Source organism: Hippoglossus hippoglossus, chromosome 16 (genome assembly GCF_009819705.1).
Source record: "Hippoglossus hippoglossus isolate fHipHip1 chromosome 16, fHipHip1.pri, whole genome shotgun sequence".
NCBI classification, from domain to species: Eukaryota; Metazoa; Chordata; class Actinopteri; order Pleuronectiformes; family Pleuronectidae; genus Hippoglossus; species Hippoglossus hippoglossus.
The window spans coordinates 10,323,497-10,343,945 of record NC_047166.1 but is presented as its reverse complement, the minus strand read 5'-3'; the positions used below and the strand labels follow the sequence as shown (position 1 = coordinate 10,343,945).

At 45.9% G+C, this 20,449-nt stretch overlaps 1 protein-coding gene across 1 annotated transcript; it reads left to right on the top strand.

The window, feature by feature from the left end:
- The first annotated feature begins 1,125 nt into the window (after positions 1–1,125).
- Positions 1,126–17,882, top strand: LOC117776426 (potassium/sodium hyperpolarization-activated cyclic nucleotide-gated channel 2-like). The gene is made up of 9 exons (XM_034610322.1): positions 1,126–3,284; positions 9,778–9,984; positions 10,314–10,527; positions 10,790–10,951; positions 11,891–12,109; positions 12,802–12,948; positions 13,056–13,296; positions 13,470–13,634; positions 14,043–17,882. Exons 1-9 carry the CDS (start codon positions 2,620–2,622, stop codon positions 16,499–16,501), a joined length of 4,479 nt encoding a protein of 1,492 aa, XP_034466213.1. The 5' UTR covers positions 1,126–2,619; the 3' UTR covers positions 16,502–17,882.
- The last annotated feature ends 2,567 nt before the right edge of the window (positions 17,883–20,449 follow it).

Below are 20,449 nucleotides of genomic sequence, written 5' to 3'. Positions count from 1 at the left end.
GTTGAAGTGAACGTGAATATTGTCTCTTTGCCATTGTTGAAGTCTATCATCATTGGTAGACTTTATAGTATTTGGAGATAAGGCTTTCATTTCTGTCCATAGTCCCGAGCTTATCTCTGTGACAGTGTAATTATTTTGGCTCTTTTATGAGCAGTGTGGACAGACCCAGAGACGACGGGTACTGGTCTGCACCTCCTTTTGTCCACTGAGATGACCTAGATGCCCACATCTGAATACTGTCCTCCCGTGAAGTAATTATATCTGCTCTTGTTCGAGGCTTTCATGTGTCTCGATGGTCTTTCATGTGACGTCCTCGCCTTTCTTCTGCAGCCATCCGTCTTCTCTGGTGTTTCCTTTTCAGCTCTAATGTGCCACGAATCCTCCTCCTGCAGTTTATCTCAACCTCTCTCCACCACTAATAGACACTTTTACATGGAGGCCGAGCACGTTGGCCACTGTAAATATCTTTGTGGTTGACTCAGTGCTTTCCAATGGGTCCTCTGGTTGTAGTTTACAATTATTACAGTTGCAGCATAATTATTTTTATATTAGAGTGATGCTGTTGTCAACTGATTCATGATACTAGATTCATTTTATAATGTGTTGTATATAAAATCTTAACCTGCAAAGTCACCAGTAAATACAGCTTTCAGATATACACCATTTTCTTCTGAGATGTGGATGATATAGTAGATTAAATTATAAATACTCAATTGAAGTAGATACAAGTTGTACATAATCTTTGATTTACAACTCTTAATGTATCCACTGTGTATTTTCCACTTGAGTCTCAGATTTATAAGGTGGCTTGGCTGGCATGTAAACACAACATTCACTAAGTACTTTCAAATGAACTGCCATCATATATCAGCCCTAGGTTAAGTATAAAAGTGGGCATTTATTATTTAACAGGTATAAAACACTTCGTCTTTGTTAGTTTGAATAAAGCGTTTAATAAACACGATCTGCATTTAATTTAAGGTCACTTAATATTTATTCACCACCGTTTAAATGGCTTGTTATGTTTCCGAGCTTTAAATAAAGTTTCCCCCCTCCCATCACTCTCTCCATCACGCGCCCCCTCCTCTGTATTGGTGAGAGAGAGGATGACGCGCGACCTGGTACCTGCGAGGGATGCGTGCGTCTCGCCGGCCCGGGCATGAGGCCTTGGGGTGGATGGATGGATGAATGAATGATGAGGGATGCGGATGCCATGGCAACAGGCCGATTGCATCCAGACCTTTATATGCACCATTTATTTATTTAATATTTCTTTTGCATGCGCCGCTCGTCTCTGTGGTCGTGTGCGCTCCAGCTCCGAGCGCCGAAGTGGATTTAAACTGGACCTCGGCGGCGCCGGAGCAGCCAGCTCCTTGAGCCGCTCAACAAGTTGTTTTATTTTGTCGAAGCGGAGGTTTGGATTCGTCCGAGTGCAGCGCGGCACCTCGGAGCGGCTTGTTTCACTGAAGTGTGGCCCCGATGTGTGTGCTTCGGAAGAGGGAAGGACACCGCCGTCTCCCTGTGGTCTGGACACAATGTCATTGTAAAGTCGCCAGAAGTGGGAGTAATGGCAGCGGCTGCTCGTGAGCCGACGGGAGGTTTCGTGCGTCAGGCTCTGAGCACCTGACCAACTTCCCCCCGGCTTCGTTTCGGGAGAGTCGCCCTCGCTGTGCCGTGGAGCCACCGGGGTCTCCTCCGGCTGTCTGAGCGCCTCAGTCACGGGTGGGCAACATCCCGGCGCGCCTTCCATTCCGCTCGGACAACCGGGAGCGACATCCAGGGATCCAGTGGAAAACATCGGCTTGATCCGTGACTTGTTTCTCGGCCGCCTCTTGTTCTAACGTGTGCGTGTTTTGTGGTTGAGGACAGTGTGCGTGTCAGGGTGGATCAGTGCGCCTCGGAGTGTGAGCGCCGGATGATGTGCGTCCCTTCTGTCCAGTGACCACCGGTCCCTCCTGACCGAGGATCAAGTGTCCTTGTCATCCATCCGCCGGTGGATGTTCCTCACTCTGCCACCTTACATCTCACCCCCCCCCCCTCCCCCCTCCCCCCTTACATAAGGATATATGGTGAAAACTGCTGAAAGCGGGTGAGGAGCCCGGACATATAGGCTACACATCACCCAACACCAGCGGCCAATGAGCGGCGAGCTCCGTTATCTACAAAAGACCGGGAATCCGGTGCCAGTATGACCGGCGTCGGAGCGTTGAGGGCGGCTGTGGAGAGGAGAGGGAGGGCCTCGGGCGGAGAGCAGCGTTTCAAGGACGAGGAAGGAGGAATGTTACAGACACATCAGTGAGGACGAGCCAGACTCCTGGAGCTCGGAGGGAGTGAAGCTGCTGGCGTCACTGGGGCCGGCTGGAGCATTTCATGTCTACATGGGACTTGTTCCAAGGGCACCGAGGTAAGGGGGGCCACATCGGCGGGGAGAGGGCGGAGGTGTGAGCCGTGTCTCGGCTCCACAAGAATGAGCTGAGAGCCTCCTCACTTTATCATCCACTGACACTGACACTCACCTAATCTAACAGGTGCTATACTAAAGAGTGTTTTAACTGAGGGGGAGGGAGGTACAGGTCATAACCACCCTGCCCTCACCCTCCTCCTCCGCCCTGAGCTGGGATGGATGGGGTGGCTGGAGGTGCGGGGACACCCGGCAGCGCCCCGGGGTCGGGGGGGGACAGCCTGCCCAGACGTAACGGAGGGGAGTCGAAGCGGCGCAGTAAGAGCAGCCTGCCCTCTCCGGGCTACCGGCTGTCGCAGGCCTCGCTGGAGGGGGAGAGGGTCTCCTTCGGGGCAGACAACACTTCCACAGGTGGACGCGGTCGTCGTCTCTCCATCATGAGCTCCTCCACCCGGGACGGCCTTCCCTTCCGCACCGCGGGCACACCAACCACCCCGGTGCCCCTGCCGCCTCCGCCGCGCTCAGTGGGCTTCGCCGCGTCCCGCGCCGCCCTCGCCTCCACCTCCTCCACCGGGACCGGAGTCATGGTGGTGGCCACCGGGCAAGAGACCACCACCACCACGACCTGCAACACCACCGCAGCAGGGACCCCCGAGATGATGGGTCAGTCCGGACTGGGCATGTTCGGCCTGGGCCTGGACGGAGAGGACTACATGAACTCCAACCAGAACACCTTCATCCAGAGGCAGTTTGGAGCCATGCTCCAGCCCGGGGTCAACAAGTTCAGCCTGCGCATGTTTGGATCCCACAAGGCGGTGGCACTGGAGCAGGAGAGGCTGAAATCAGCAGGGACATGGATCATACACCCCTACAGTGACTTCAGGTGTGGAGCCAGACACACACACACACACACACACACACACTCCACAGCATGCAGCTGTACTTCTCACTGATTTGAGAAATAGGCCAAATGCCACTTGTAACACATAAAAGACACCAAATGTTCTTTTGGTGGAAATATGGATCAAAGCAGGTTGAAATTGTTGAACACATTGAGGCGTAATGACAGGCACTTACTGTTTGCAGACAGAGGAACAGATCATACATTCAGCTGCCTCTTCATTTGCCAACAGGGGAAATGGGGAGGACAACAGGGAGGAGAGGAAGACATGCAGGAGGCTAAATATATATTGCCGGGGACACAGCAGTAGTACAACAGTGGTGTGTAGGAAGTGATGTGAGGGTACGAGGAGAGGCATGAGACAGATTCTCTGGAGAAGGCAGGGTGTGTAATCAGGATGTAAGGAAGCTCAAATAAAAAAAAAGATGGAGTGGAGAGGATGAAAACTCCTTCGGGGGGGCGATGGAGGTAGAGGTGTTTATGAAAAGGGTGTAGGTGTCCAGGGCTGCAGGATAGACACCCCACAGCCATGGCAGACTCTCCATTTGTAAAATAACATCAGGAGGGAAATGAGTGATTGTTTCCAGTAGAAATAGTTTCACAGACACAGGGAGGTGGAGGCGAGGAGGACAAATTTAGCCACGGGGTGTTTGGCCGATCAGGGATCAGTCAGACATGTCTACCATGTCAATTAGGCGAATGTTAAATGTGTTCTCATGTGAACAGGGGATGAACCCAGCACAGCACTCCCTGCTGGTGACTTCATGCATGAAGCTTGATTTGTTCTGCCACCTGAGCAGAACAATTAGAGCCAATAACACCTGAGGAGAAAATGACGATCGAGACTGTTCATTTTTAGGTTTCCTGAAACAAACGTCTCCCCATGAAGATAAGCATGAACCTGCCTGTTGATTCCATGTGGGAAATATTTGGGAAAGGAAATAATTCGTCAATTAGTTGATGATTCAATCAACAGAGGATGCCAATTTGGATGATCTAATTATTGTTTGTGGTTTTTTGTTATTTTTCATCAACAATGGAAGATTAACTCTTGATCCATTGCGAATTCATTTGGTGTTTTCCTCTATTTTATTTCATTTCAAGCAGCATATTTTTTTCGAGGTTAGTTTAGAAGACATTTTCTTGAGTTGGGAAACAGCGACAGTTTATTTTCTCATATCAGAATCAGAAGAAGCTTTATTGGCCATGTATGCGTAAACATACAAGGAATGTGCTCTCAACGGACAGAAATAGACAAATATACTAGGACAACAAAGCAGAACAAGGTTAAGCAAACATTTACCTACTATTTACAAGTATGAATATAAATATATATGCAAAAGTATGTACTGTATATATGAACATAAAACACAACAACAATGACTTGGAAATGGAGAAATAGTGCAATGATGCAGAGATGCTAGAATAAATATGGGAAAGATTGTCACAGGATACTTTATATACATGAGGTAGATGGAATATGTATAGATATATAATTTAGAATATAAAGGTACGGGATTATTGTTCATTTTGATCAATCAACAGATGACCGGATAATGGTGTTAATCAGTAGTTACAGGCTTAAAGATCTGTCTCTCTGCTCTGTTTTTAATGGAGATGTATGGGAGGGCAGCTTTCTGAATGCCAGCACGCCTCTTACGCAAACATCCTTTTAATGTGTGCTATTATTCAACAAGCCATCCATGCTTGGCATTCGTCCTTGGCTTTTAAAGACTTTGTATAAATACGCTATTTAAATGTGCAGGTGGACAGCAGAGGGAGAGGCAGCGCTCATAATCTCCAGACAGACTGCAGCAACAATGGATGACTTGATCCCCAAGGCTCCTGGCCCACTTTTGTCTCATCAGCCACTCACACACACTCAGACGGAGTCGTTTTGTATCGTCTGTCAATATGATGATGGCCAAGTGCTGCTTATGAGTCTGCTCACGGGTGATACAGTGAGTGAGGTGAGAGCGGGAGCGGAGGATGAACGGATGGATGACGGATGAAGGACGGATGAAGTGGTGTGGATGGATGAATCTCGGCCCCTTCTGCACTCCTTGATACTCATGAAACATAACTAAAGATGTTAATAGTTCCAATTATCCTGTCGGAGAAATCAATCGGATTTTGATCAATTATGTATGCCATCTCAAATTATGCAAGTTGAGTATGCATTATGCATAATTCACCCATCTAACTTTTCAGTTAAGTATATGCTGTCTGGGGTGACGTCTGAGGAGGAACTTTGTGACGCCACAGCGAGAGAAGGGAAGAGAGATGAAGGCCCTTTGTGTGTTTTGACCTTGAACACAACAATCCTCTGTGTCTGTGTGTGTGTGTGCAGTAATATGTATGCCCGAGTGTGGTCCGTCATTATTGAGTGTGTTGATAAGCTCTCCTGCTTTTCACCTCATCAAGAGAAGATGTGTTTGCTGATGCACCTGTAAGAATACGTAACGAGAGGAGGAAGTAAAAGGTGAAGCGAGTTCACGCTCCAGGTCGACGAGAGGCATACAGAGGCAGAGGGGGAAATGAGAGGAGGGATGAAAACACGAGGGAGGCAGAGGGTTCGGCTGTCAACAGAGATGAGCCGTGTTGAAACAGGGTTGGTGGCATCACACACATACTAACAGAGATTTATTATATAATAGCCCGTTGCCTTTCTGCTTGTTTGTCTGTATGTCTGGCGGGATGATGGGAGGAAACTTGCTCAGAACTGACATCTGGCCAACTGTGAGCTGGGAACCAATCAGAGGACACCCAGGAGACACTTGGCCTCAATTACAGTAGAATTAGTGTTTGGTTTGACAACAGCTGAGCAGGTAGATGCAGGTCACTTCTCCTCCAGCACCTGTTCATGTTCAAAACGGAATACTGATGAGGCCGTGGAGAACGGCTTTGATTGCATTTGCAATTCCTATGTGTGTGTATTTGTGTCTGTGTGTGTGTATTTGTGTAGTTCTTGAGTGCAAATTACACACAGGTATACATGTATACCTGCACGTACCACACACAACCCAGTGTTGCATCAGTCCACATTTTGTAGGTCAGAAATCAGGCCTCGTCGGTTGACAAAACTTCACATCCTCTTTCCGGTGTGAACCTGATGTCCTCTCTCGTCTGTTTGGTTGTTCTCATTTGTTTGGTGTCAGAATGAGCTCAAATCAGCTGCCACAGCTCAGTGAGAGCAGCTAGCTCTCGCACACAGAGGCTGACTGATGTGCAGTGACATGTGCAATGTCATCTATTGTGTTACTCACCAGACTAAACAATTTTCTATGCACACGACTGAGGTTTGATTAAACTTCATTTAAACGGCTGCCAGTTGTCTGATACAGAGGAGAGCATTGCAGTGTTGCGTTGTCATCTTCTCAATCGCTTCCTGTATCGAGGCAAACGGCAGCGTGGGTTTGTGTGGAGTTCAACTTTGACTTTGACCCACGATATTCGCTTTGCATTTGCTTGTTTGTGACTGTGCCGTTAATTTTTTTATTTTGTTTTATTTTTTTCCAGACTAACATTCCTATACTGCAGTCTTAAGGTGGAAATACTCAGCAGGGTGACGACTGTTAATTCCACTCTGAATATATCTTTTATCATAAAAAAGCAACAAGGGGGACATGTTAACATGTTTATATAAAAACATTTCATCGGAGGGGGGCTTTAAGTAAGTGTTCAGACAAAAAACTGGTTAAATGAGAATTAATAAACAAAATAACCTTTAACTCTGCGAATCATTTCAGCTCAAGTGCAATATACAAGCAAAAATAAAGTCAATGCATCGTAATAAGAATATCTTTTCTTTCAAGGAGTTCAGGTCATTTTCTCCATCAGAATATCAAATACGTAAGTATTATATATTAGATGATATTTTATATATGCACAGCTCTGACAGACCTCAACAAACAGTTCAGTGTGACATGATTTATTTAAATGTTCAGAATAATCAAAGTTAATAAAGTGAGTATTCAATTTCAGGAATAAATCTCCATCATCCATCGCAGCAGCGACAGAATCACTGTCTGTGTTGTTGTAAACAACCGCCATATTTATTACCAGTGATTGTGAAGTGATACATCTGTTAGGATAAGTGACGTCTGTGTGTGTGTGTGTGTGTGTGTGTGTGTGAGAAAGTGTGTGTGTGGCGGAGTGATGACTCATACTTAATCTTCATCAGTCTAGTGGTAGCATCACACCATGAGGTTTTGTTACTAAATTAGCGCTCAATAGCAATCGACCACAGAGCTCAAGTGTATTCTCACAGAAAGAGAGTTCAGTGTGTGTGTGTGTGTGTGTGTGTGTGTGTGTGTGTGTGTGTGTGTGTGTGTGTGTGTGTGTGTGTGTGTGTGTGTGTGTGTGTGTGTGTGTGTGTGTGTGTGTGTGTGTGTGTGTGTGTGTGTACAAGAAGAAGTCACTGATATGGGTTAAGGGGGATGGATAAAGGAGGAGAGATAGAAAGATGACAGGAATTGTCTCCAGATGATTGGATTTGCCTCCTGTCACTTCCAGCATCTTAGTCACATGACTGATTTTTATGAGGAGGTTACATCAACCAGTAACCAGAAAGAAATACAGATTGATGAGGCCTCCCAAGGTTACTGATCATTTGCCTCCTTCAGTCCCTCTCTCTCCATCTCTCTTTGTTGTTTTTTTAATACAATCCATTTCATTCCTCCACTGAATTGGTGGTATGAGGGATAAACGCTGTACTTGATACTGCCAAAACATTTGCAAAGGATGAAATTGGCTTAAGGGAGACATTCATAGACATCATGCCACTACTGGGCTTATTCTGCCAGGATGAATTTGCACTTCTTTCTGTCCTGGATGTTGTTATGCTGGCATCTGGCACAGGGAATGTACCAAAGACGAGTAAATATATTGCAAAAATGTATCACAACAATATGAAATCAGGAAATTGTAAAAAAAAATTACTGAAAGACAAAAGGTGCAGTTGGAAAGAAAAAGTTTGCAGACCTGAATTCTCCTTTAAAGAGACAACTCATAATACTCATCTAGTAAAAAGAGTGACATAATGTCCTTGAGTTTCTAAAGTCCTTAGATTCTGTCCTTAATGTTATCTTGAGCCTTTTAGGGATTTTTTTAACAGAGATCTCGTGTTAAAACTGGAGTTGAGGGAGTTTAGGCAGGAAGGAAAGATGCTGTTCGGTTGCATTAGGGGAAATGTAGAACTTTGTCCTACGAAAGGGACAAATTCTTGTTTCTAGTAGAGAAGGAAAGTCTTGATATATTACACTCTGCTGCTTTGATTTCCACCTCAGTATTGGTAGAGGTTGGTTTGTTGGTTATTTGGTTGGTTTGTCAGCAGGATTACGCAAAAACTGCAGAAAAGATTTTCATAAATCTCGGTGGAAGGATGGGACATGGGCCAAGAAAGAACACATTACATTTTAGTGGATCCAACATTGTTTTTTTCACTTTCTTTAATATGGCGAGATAGGGCTTTTTTTGAAAGTTTCCCATGGATCTAGATGTGTGCAATTTGTTGCAGCTTGATTGAAACTGCAGGTCCTTGGCAGAGGTATGCGCTCAAGTGAGTCCCACTCTAATTATGACTGAGATGTAAGTGAGATTCATAATCGCAGGAGAATCGCTTTCAATCTTATTTCTCCAGGTTTAAATGTTTAGCACAGGGCAATAAAATAAACTAATATTTAGGCTCAGTCTTTCTTTTACGTTCTCAAAAACGACTGGAAAAGACTCCTCCTCTAATCAAATAAGCTTTATTGGCGTGATTGTGCAGCTTACATTATTTCCAAACAGCTCAAGTGCGTAGTGAATACAATAAACCCTTTTTCACAGCAGACATTCTGACATGTCACAGCAGGAAAAGAGCAGGTGTGATTTGATAACATAAACAATGGTTCAGGTTCCTTCAAGTGTTGCAGTAAGAAACCATGAAACTCCTGCTATAGTCAAATATTGTTCTGGACTGAAGTATACAAACATTATTATATTTAATTTGACAATTATTAACATAATCATTGTGACTGCAGGCGTCAATCAAACGAAAAATACACAAGAATATATTTATCTTAAGATTTAACACATTTTGTTTTTGTGACCGTTTTGCTACCACCTCCAATATTCAGTGTGTAAGCTACACTGTCTGATATGTGTATTCTTCATTCTGTCACGTCTCCTGTGGGAACACCCTGATACTAAAAACCTGCTTAGATGTAGTGTGTGATATGTCACCATGACAAATATCAGGTCGTCCAAAGCAGCTAGATGATATTCAGCCTTCATTGATTTTATTATTTACACCAGTGCTCTTTCTACTGTGATATGTCAAAATGTCTGCTGTGCACAAGACGGATGAACTTACTACAAGCACGAAGAAATGTAGTATTGGAATATAGAACATGTTTCTAAAGACTTTATCTGAGACTCATAGTAAAACATATTCACACCAGTAGAAAATAAGAAAGTAACATCTCTTTTCCAGATTCTACTGGGACCTGTTGATGTTAATGTTGATGATGGGGAACCTGATCGTCCTGCCGGTGGGCATCACTTTCTTTAGAGACGAGAACACTGCCTCATGGATCATCTTCAACGTGGTCTCCGACACCCTCTTCATGGTCGACTTGGTTCTCAACTTTAGGACGGGCATCGTCAAGGAAGACAGCACGGAAATATTGCTGGACCCCAGGTCAGTGGAAGCCTTTGTATTATCTTATATGTCAAGGGCTGGGGCAGTGTGCACCTTCAGTGTGGTCTGGAATATCAATACAGAAGCTCTGTCGGTATAAATTAGAATGTGCTCTTCTGGCCATCTGCTGGGTCTGTCTGCTCAAATCCATATAGGAGATGTGAAAAGGTGACTTGCAGCCAGTGGCAGAGCTTTGTTCATGTTCCAGCTCTGCTCCTGCTGAATATTAATGAGGATCTTTTTATGCCAGCCGACTGCTGAAATCACTTCCACAAAGCTGCACTGCCAAATGAGGAATGTGTCTGGTCTTCCCTCCTGTTCTGACTCAGGGCCATTCGCCAGAAATACCTGAAGAGCTGGTTCCTCGTGGACTTTGTGTCGTCCATCCCGGTGGACTACATCTTCCTGATGGTGGACAGTCTGGAGTCTGAGGTCTACAGGACAGCCAGGGCGCTGCGCATCGTTCGTTTCACCAAAATCCTGAGCCTGCTTCGGCTGCTCCGCCTGTCCAGACTCATCCGCTACATCCACCAATGGGAGGAGGTGAGAATCAGAGACCAGGGAACAACGGCCGCAAAGAGAGAGCAGAGTCGAAGGGAAAGAGATATTGGTATATTTGTTCATATGTAAGGTATGAATCATCAAAAGTCTTTTAGGTAAAATCAAACCCATTTTTGAATATTGGTCTGATGAGCTGGAGGATTTTTTTTTTTTTAAAGTCTTTCCTAAAAAGAAGTTAACCCCATATTCCCTCTGCAACCATTCTTTCACTTATCCTCTCCTGTTTCTCTCTATTCCTCCTCAGATCTTCCATATGACCTATGACCTTGCCAGTGCCATGGTCAGGATTGTGAACCTGATCGGTATGATGCTGCTGCTGTGCCACTGGGACGGCTGTCTCCAGTTCCTGGTCCCCATGCTGCAGGACTTCCCTCCTGACTGCTGGGTTTCCAAGAACCTGATGGTGGTGAGTCTCCACACAGCCGTCTGCATGCATGTGACTGTTATCGTTAATGTTCCAGCCAATGATTATATTTTCTGGAGAGCAAAAACAGACATGACGCTCACTGTGAGCTGAATGAAAGACACAGAGACACAAAGCTCGATCTCAGCTTGTTTGAACAGTGAGCACAATATTGATTTCAGATGAAAGCAAACCACAGGTTCTGAAAAGCCTGGTTCTGGTTTATCTGTGTGTGTGCAGAGTGAGGCTGTTTATCTGATATGACATTGTTTGCTCCCTTATCTGTATTAATTGGCTCATGCAGCGACATGTCCAATTGGAGTAAGATTGTCTATCATCATTACAAAGAATAAAAAAAAGATCGTCCAATTAAAAAGCTCTGCTGAGATCAACAGACGAAGGCCCAGGGACCTCGCTGGACGCCAGTGAATGCGCACAGATACACAGCTGCTGTATGAACAGCTGACTCATGTCTCAGCGGTTGCCTAGGTGACTGTTGCTAAGCAGGTTGATGCTGGGATTTTCCCCAGAGAAAGTCCCCTCATCCGCTGGACCATTAATGTCTTAGTGTAATTGGACTCACACACAACTTAAATCAAAAGCGTACAAACACACTGAATCACAGAGAGGATGTTCTTTTTATTTTTTTCAGCCTTTGGGTGACATTTATTTAATAATGTGCGATCGCTGCCCTTTTATCGTCAGCGTGGTTTTGAGGCTTCCTGCAGTCGCTCGGTCTTGAAGCAGGTTTCGACAGTGAAACAGTTTTGCTTTACATACCGTGATCCTCAGCAGTAGTTTCTGATGTGGTGTGGCTGAGCGCCTCTGATCCTGTAACCTGACTAAAATAAGAACAGCTCAATATGACACAGCCTCGGTAATTAACACTTGAAACTTCCTTTCCTCTTCCTGTCACCCTCTGTGTCTGTCCCCCACCCACAGAACGACACATGGGGCGTGCAGTACTCCTATGCTCTTTTCAAAGCCATGAGCCACATGTTGTGCATCGGTTACGGTGCACAGGCTCCAGAGGGGATGACTGATGTGTGGCTCACCATGCTCAGTATGATCGTCGGCGCCACCTGCTACGCCATGTTCATAGGCCACGCCACCGCCCTCATCCAGTCGCTGGACTCCTCGCGACGACAGTATCAGGAGAAGGTGAAAAATGCCATTACACTTCACTCAGATAAACTAGTAATAATTTCAGCATCCATCAATCAGAGCTTGTGAGAGTCCACGGTGAATTCTTCAGATTACTTATTTTTTCTGACCAATAATCCGGTACCCAAAGATGCTCAATTTGCAATAAAATAAAACAGAGATAAGCATAATGGATTTATATTTGAAATGCTGGAACCTGTTAACCTTTTTGGTATTTTGGGCTCGTAATAAATGATTCAAATGAGGATAAAATTGTGTCAATTGTCAGATCAATGATTTCTTTGACACATTTTTGACCAAAGTAACTACAATCTGTATCGCCATGGTAACATAAATGCAGTTTTTGTGCATGTTGTTGGGTCGGAGGGCTGATACCGGAAAACATGGTCACATATACCAGATAATTTACTATAATGTTGGGGAGAGCTGTCGTTAATTATTAGATTAATACATCATTAATTAACTTTTATAAGTAAAGCCATTTTTAAAACCTCACTTTTCTAAATCACAATTTTATTTTATATTGTAAATATCATTGTGTATTGTGTGAATAATCTAAGACAATGAATTGATGCCCATCTGCACACACAGCAGCAGAGAAGCAAATACTGCAAACACAAAGATCTTGATCTGTGAGATGTATGGATTTTTTGCGCATATGTGACCTGTGCATGTGTGTGTCATTACAGTACAAGCAGGTGGAGCAGTACATGTCATTCCATAAGCTTCCTGCAGATGTTCGGCAGAAGATCCATGAGTACTACGAGCACCGCTTCCAGGGGAAAATGTTTGATGAGGAGAACATCCTGGGAGAACTCAGCGAGCCACTCAAAGAGGTAAAATGAAATCACCAGCGCCCTCGCATCTACACACACATACCAACAAATTCTGCGCTCCTCATCCTGCAGCGATTGTGTCAGACTTCCCCTCTCTCGTCCTCCAGGAGATTGTCAGCTTTAACTGCCGTAGCCTGGTGGCTAACATGCCCCTGTTCGCCAACGCTGATCCCAACTTTGTGACCGCCGTGCTGACCAAGCTCCGCTTTGAAGTGTTTCAGCCGTCGGACTTCATCATCCGCGAGGGCACAGTGGGACGGAAGATGTACTTCATCCAACACGGGCGAGTCAGTGTGCTGACCCGTGGCAACAATGAAACCAAGCTGAGTGATGGGTCGTACTTTGGAGGTGAGAGCACAAGAATGGTGAAGAAGAAGAAGGGGAGGTTATAGAGGGAGGGGATACTTGAGGTAGAAGATGGAAGATGATGGTAGCTGTTCTGTTGGTTTGATTTATCTCACTCCCAATACTCTTTATCCTTTCCCTTCTCTGCACCTTCCATTGTCTCTTTCCACGTTCAGAGATCTGTTTGTTGACTCATGGACGGAGGACAGCGAGCGTCCGGGCAGATACGTACTGTCGTCTGTACTCTCTCAGCGTGGACAACTTTAACGAGGTGCTGGAGGAACATCCAATGATGCGACGTGCCTTCGAAACTGTGGCTGTTGACCGTCTGGACCGTATTGGTAACGTGTGGATTTTCTGATTGCAGCATACTTCTTTTTTTTTTTCATCCGCATCTTATCTTTGCCGTGACCTACTATTCTTCATTAAGCGCTCTAATTCTGCAGCGACCTTGGAAAACATTTGAAATCATCCATCCAATTTCATAAAATTTCTAAGGAGCTTTGTCGGGCTTGTCCTCCACAGAAAGATCAAAACTTGTCTTTGAAAACAAGCTGAGAGAAATAAAATTATAAAGGATGAGCAATGTTGTTAGTGAGGAACAGAGAAACCTTGAGGCTAAAACTCCAGCTCTCTGCTGTGTATTCACTGCTTTACTCTGCTGTCTACTTTTCAGTTTTAAAGCTTCTATTTCAGGAACTTATTTTCTTCACTAATGTCTCAGAATTTCTCCATTTTCTCTACTACAGGCAGGAAGAACTCCATGCTCCTGCGGAAGTCATCCCAGGCTGGTTCACTGGGGGGCAGCATGGGTCGTGGTGGAGGCCGAGGTGGAGGGGGTCCCGGATCGGGGGGAGGGCTTGCAGCTTGCGGTCTGGGTTCCTGTGACAGCATGCTGGTACAGCAGATTGTCAAACATGACAGCATGCCGGCCATGCAGGACGCCATCGCCGCAGCTGCTGCAGGAAGAAGCGGAGTCATGGGAGGAAGCGGCACAGTGTCTCCTCGGCCACGCCCGGTCATCTGGGCGCCGCTGGTCCATGCTCCCCTGCAGACTGCAGCTGCCACCACTAATGTAGCCATCGCCCTCATGCACCAACAGCAGCAACAGCAGCACCAGCTCCAGCAGTTGCAGCAGCATGCACTCGGAGGAGCGTTCTTCCTGCCTTCCCCTCTTGTCTCCCCCTCTCCCTCCTCTTCGTTTCCCCTGTCACCACCTCGTGCTCCTGTGTTGCAGCCCCTCCGCCCCTCTGTGAGCTCCCTCATAGGGATGATGACGATGGGAGGAATGGGTGGTTTGTCCCCAAGAGGGGGATTTCCTGCCTCCCCCTCAACCATGGGCCCTCTTGGTGGGATGACATCACCACCTATTACCAAAACACCACCCACTCCAGCTTCTTCTGTCCCAACGTCTGTCCAACAAGGACGGACTCTTCATTACAGCCTCCGTCTCCAGGCTGATCATCCTTCAATGATAGCTGGACCCCAAACAGGAGGAGGACCACCAACTCCACCCCTCCACAAGGTGCCGGCCACCAACCCAGCAGCTGCTCCTAGCGCCCCAGCAGATGGCAACAGTTCTGTGACAGGTCAGCAGGGAGCGAAAGAAGCTCTGTTACGTCATGGAGGAAACAGCTGCCAGGGTCTTCCGGCACTGGGCAGACTCACCCAGGAAGCCAGGCTGCTGTCCGCCTCGCAGCCCACCCTGCCTCACCGCTCATGGGTTGGGGTGCAGCCACACCCACCTCTCCACCGGAAGGCCTCTGGTGGTAATTTGTTGGCAGCTCCTTTCCTGGCAGGGCAGTTAGCCAGGGGAGGAAGTGCAGGCATGCTGACCTCCAACGCTCCAGTACAGCTGGCAACAAACATACCGTTTAATGCACAAACACAAGCACAGGCTACAGGTCCCATTCAGTCCATTCTTCCACAGGCTACCCCTCCAAACACGGGCAAGTACGCACAATCTTCACCTCACACTGCCTCTGTACCCGCCCCAACCACTGCACACATGCCTTCTCCGGCTTCTATGCCATCTCCCTCCCCTCCGAAGCAAACCCCACTCTCCTCTGCCACCCCTTCACCTGCACCCACCCCTTCGTCTCCCACCCCCATCCTCTCCCAAACAGCCCGCCCGAAACCAATCCCGATGCCCCCCTCTCGCTCCTCCTCTCCCCCTCCCTGCTCCACTCCGCCCTCAGCTGGAACAAGCCCGTTGTCGCTGTCCTCGACTCCTCGTCCCAAACTCCTCCCTACACCTCCCCCCCGCTCCTCCTCTCCTTCCCCCTCCTCTACGCCGCCTCCATCCTCTGTCTCCACCCCTGTTTCACTACCTCACCCTTTTGGGCCCAAATTATCACTTACCTCCTCTCCCCCTCCCTCCTCCTTAGTCGCCTCCTCTCCACCGCCTCCCCAGAACCCCAGAGCCAAGACATCCAACACGCCTCCTTCTGCTTCTCTGTTGTCTGGCCTCAGCCCTGCCCCAACCCCAATCCCGTCTCCAATCCCAACCCCCACTCAGAGTACCCACTCCCGCTCCTCTATCACATCCCAAACTCCAACGCAAACCATCACACAGGTGACTCCGACCCAGACCTTTACCCCTACACTCTCTCCAACCCTTGCTACATCAGTGCCCTCCCTGAGTAAAGGGAGTCCAAACACTTGTCTCCAGACCTCCGTCTCCAGCTCAGTTAGGTGCCCCACTTCGAGCCAGATCCCAAAACAGGCCAAAACAGGCCAAACTCCAGCTCCTGCCTCAACACCTGCTTGCACCACTTCTACTAAAGTAACATTCTCAGTTCATCCTGTAAAGCAAACCCCTCCTGTCCTCTCCTCAAGCCCGAGCTCAGGCTCTGCTTGCTCCACAACCACATCGACAACCTCATCCTCTGCAACTTTACGCCCAAACCCCAGCTCCACTTACCCCTCCTCTCTGACAACCACCTCTCCAAATGTCCCACCTGCCTCGTCTTATACCCCAAAACAAATACCAACCAGCTCAGCTGCCACTGCCTACTCCTCAGAACTCAACACGCCCTTTACCCCCGCTCAGACCTCTCGGGCATCTACCACTTCACCCACCCAATCAGCAAATGCAGCCACCACTGCCAACACCACCTCCCCTAAAGGTGGGAAAAATGACTCTCAACTAGAACTCACCAGAAAAGACTCAGAGGGACTCAGACATAAACTGCCCCCCAACGTGTAAGAAAGAAAGATGGTGGACTTTAAATGATGTGGCCAGTCAAACTTTGGGTATACAGAGTTGTGTCAGAGTTGACATCACAATGATCTCCCATGGACATCTTGTATGCATTCACTCTAGGGTGTGATTGTGTTAGAACATCAGGTGTTTATGTGACACTCAGCCAAGCCATCGATGGAGGAGAAAGACTTAATGCGGTGCACTGACGGGTACGGGCTGAGGTATAGTTTGAAAAAAAAAAAAACACATACAAATGTACACATACATATCCATGTTAGTGAATGTTGGAGCAGGCAGGGGAGCTGAAGTGGAAATATCGCAGCATACACAGTAAAACAGAGTGCAAGCAATAGCTGATGTGAAAACAATGATAACAGCAATATATGAGAAACATTTGCGACTCGAATAATGAAACAGGAAATGACACTGACAATAATAAAAAACGGCTCTCTGCTGTGAGGAAGAATGTGTATTGTGATCTCAAGATGCAGGCAATAGAGCAGGCACTTCCTGATTTCCAGCTCCCTCTTGCCTCCCATTCTTCACCAAAGTGTAATATTTTCTCATCAGAATAATAATAATAATTATTACAAGGATATAGCATTTTAAAAGAATCGCTGCAAAGTCAATGCTCATGAGTTTGAGTAATTAGGAGCCGTCCACTGGTAGTTTTGTTGTCCCAGGTGTGTGGTGTTTAGTTTTATGACGAAACTTTTAACCCTACATGTTCACTCTGACCACTTGTGATTCGTGTTTTTTTGTGTGTGTGTGTGACACACGATACTGCTCTGCTGTGCACTGTGATTCACTGGATTTAGTTCCACCCGTCTGCCTGTACTGTAAATACGTGCCTCTCTGTGGGTCTGTTGTATACTCCTTCATTTCTCTGCCTCTTTGTCTCTCACCTCTCATCCTTCTCGCCGCCTTTCATCAGATTTCACAGCTCTGGTCGCTAAGGCTTTCTTTGACGCTCACAGACTCTCTCTCTCCCTCTCTCTCGGCTTGCCCGACACTTGGCTCTCCGCTGCCATCAGCCTCATGCTCAATTGGCGGCCTCCTCCTTCTGTCGCCAGTTCCAGAGCCATTTCCAGTGATGTTTGATGTTTTGTGTGGGTAGCAACAAGGCATTTCTGTCTTAATCCCTGATACCATGTTGCCTAGACTATATATTAAGGACCAAATGTTTTATTTTTTATTTATCACAGCTTTAGCTTTTGAACAGGAAAAAAATAGCTAATAATGCTGACTTTGATGATGATGATGATGATGATGATGATGATGATGATGATGATGATATCCCTAACAACCATGATGGTGATGTTGATGAAGATGGTGTATATCTGGATGTAAGAATAAAGTGGATTTAGATATCATCTTGTTGAGTGTGACGAAGCAGGAGCTTATTTGTGAAACTGCTTGTGTTTTTCAGGCCTGTGTGTTTTTATAACATTTTGCGAGAGGAGATAATACTGGCAACTGTTGATTTAGAATTTAACTAAACTCAAATGTTGGTGAAATTTCAGAGGCCTTGAATGTATCAGCAGCATTCAACTTCAGGTTTAAAAATTGAATCAATCTTATTATAAATGTCTGTCTCTCTGTTTATCCGTCAATCTTCTCAACAACCCAGGGACCCTGGGAAGTAAAGTCGACAGTGAAGTTCTTTGAATGAGCGGATCTCAAGAAAGTAGACAGAGATTTAAACTGTAAACTGCACTTACTGTAACCTTGTTTTGAGACACAGCCGGTTGATGATGTCTTCGGTGACATCATCTAAAGCATAAAAAGGTGATTAATCTAAATTTAACTTACAAAAAGAAGAATTTAAATGTCCAATGTGTAACTTCGACCACTAGGGGTCTCTCATTCAAAACTATAACAAAATGACGTCGTGAAACAGCGTGGGATCATGGGAGTTGTTGTCTACCTGACGTGACTCAGGTGTAAGTCATGGTCACTGATGAGGTAATATAAAACGTTTTATTCTGGTTACGCAGCAAACACGTACACTTGTTTCTCTATGGTTGTGAGGACACTCATTGACTTAATGTATTCCCTAGCCCCTAACCCTAACCTTAGCCATCACAACTAAACGCCTAACCTAAACCTAATACTAACCTAAACTTGTCCAGAACAAGTACGAAACTTGTTCTGGAAACGAGCCTGGTGACTCAGATTTGAACTCGTGTAAAATCTCTGAGGGTTTTGGGAATTGAAAGTTTTGGGGACTCATTTTCAACAATGCTGCGTAGTAAAAGAACTTACTGCGTGTGAGCGTGAAGTTGCCAGGACTGTTTGCTCTGCCCCTGCCTCACCGTCCCTGCCTGTCTTGCTACTTCTGCAACTCCTGGATCCCCAACCCTAATCCTGTGTCTCTCAGCAGAGGGCGGGCACACTCAGGGCCAAGGTTAAGCTTGTGAATGTGGGGACACCTAAATCTCTGCTGCTCCTGACTCAAACCAAATGAATATCTGCCTTTGTGACAGGAAATTACAGTCAGCGATATACCTGCTTCCCCTCTGCCTCCTTCACGCACACATTTATTTTCACTTTCCTCTCTCATTTATTACCAAGAGGTTTTCAACAGCCCTTTGGCCTGTGTAGGCGGCGATAAGAGAATTATTTTCCCCCTCTTAGAGATAATTAACATATTGGATTTATAATGGTTAGTATTTGCACAGTGATTGAATGGCCCCTGCTGGCTCTCACAAAGTACCATACATTTGCCAGTGAGGGGATGACTGCGCCTTAGCTGTAAACATATGAGACCTTTCAAGCTCGGCTGTTTAACACTTGTTCTCACATTTAGAAGAAGTAATGACGATGCAAACTGTGGGAGAGAAGCACATAGACATATACATGCTGTGGTTATTACCATGTTGTTTAGGCAGAGTGGAGCAGTGGAGGCCTGAAGCACTGTTGAGCTGTGTGCACGGTATCCACTAGATGGCGACGACACTCTAACAATCACATCAACACATTCGAAGGAAGCAGCAACTTGCGCAATAGCATCAGTCTGTTGCATTAGTCAGTGTATCTTTAACATGAGGGAGCAGGAGGCTTGTTTAAGTGATGGGGACATTCAAAGTGAAGAGGAGGGACCACTGTGGAGCACTGTGGAGGAAGAGGTTGATGATGGCACACCACACTGGATTACCGGCCACGTATAGAAGTGTGTGGGGGGGATAAACAGGACTGTAATTGCTTTCTGTCATTGTGGCTCTGAAGTACACTCAGAGGGATCTTTACTCCGAGGCTGCACTGAAGACAAGCCGGAGAGGCAGGGGGGTTAGAGGGCCCCCAAAAAAACTTACAATTAAGACTGAGTTATTCTTCATTAGCCCACAGTGTTACACCAACAGTCTGTGTGTTTATCCTGCAAGTTTAATCACCGGATTGTTGTAATCCTCAATGCATTCATTCACCATCCGCCTGAAGGATCTCGCTCTTCCTATACCGGCTCCTAAACTTTGCAGCAGTTCATGACCCCTCATCATGGGCTGCCTTCTCAGACTGAATTCTTCAATGAAAAGCAGCACTGGGATGCAATTACATTCAAAATGTACTCAAATACTGTACTGAAGTACAATTTAGTACTTGTACTTCATTGCGTATTTACATTTTATACTATTTCATAATTCAGAGGAAAACCCTGTACAATTTAATTTAACTTTGCAGATTTAGATTTTAAACACTTACACTTATTAAATATGATAGAAGATATATGGAATAAACTATCAAACAATGTTTAAAAGTGAATCATCTTCACCTCAACCCAATAAAATGAAGTTATTGCATTATATAACTTATTTAAGTTATTACCTTAGTAATGATAATCCAATATATATAAAACACTCAAGGTATCCATAATGAGTACTTTTGCTCTTGTTGCTAGTACTTTTTACTTTTACTGTGTATGATGTATTTTAATTAAGATTTTAAACACATAAG

Coding starts and splice junctions, on each gene's coding strand:
- LOC117776426 (XM_034610322.1), top strand. CDS start 2,620: ATGGATGGGGTGGCTGGAGGTGCGGGGACACCCGGCAGCGCCCCGGGG. Junction 12,949..13,055: donor TCAGCGAGCCACTCAAAGAG/GTAAAATGAAAT, acceptor CTCGTCCTCCAG/GAGATTGTCAGCTTTAACTG. Junction 13,297..13,469: donor TGATGGGTCGTACTTTGGAG/GTGAGAGCACAA, acceptor TTCCACGTTCAG/AGATCTGTTTGTTGACTCAT.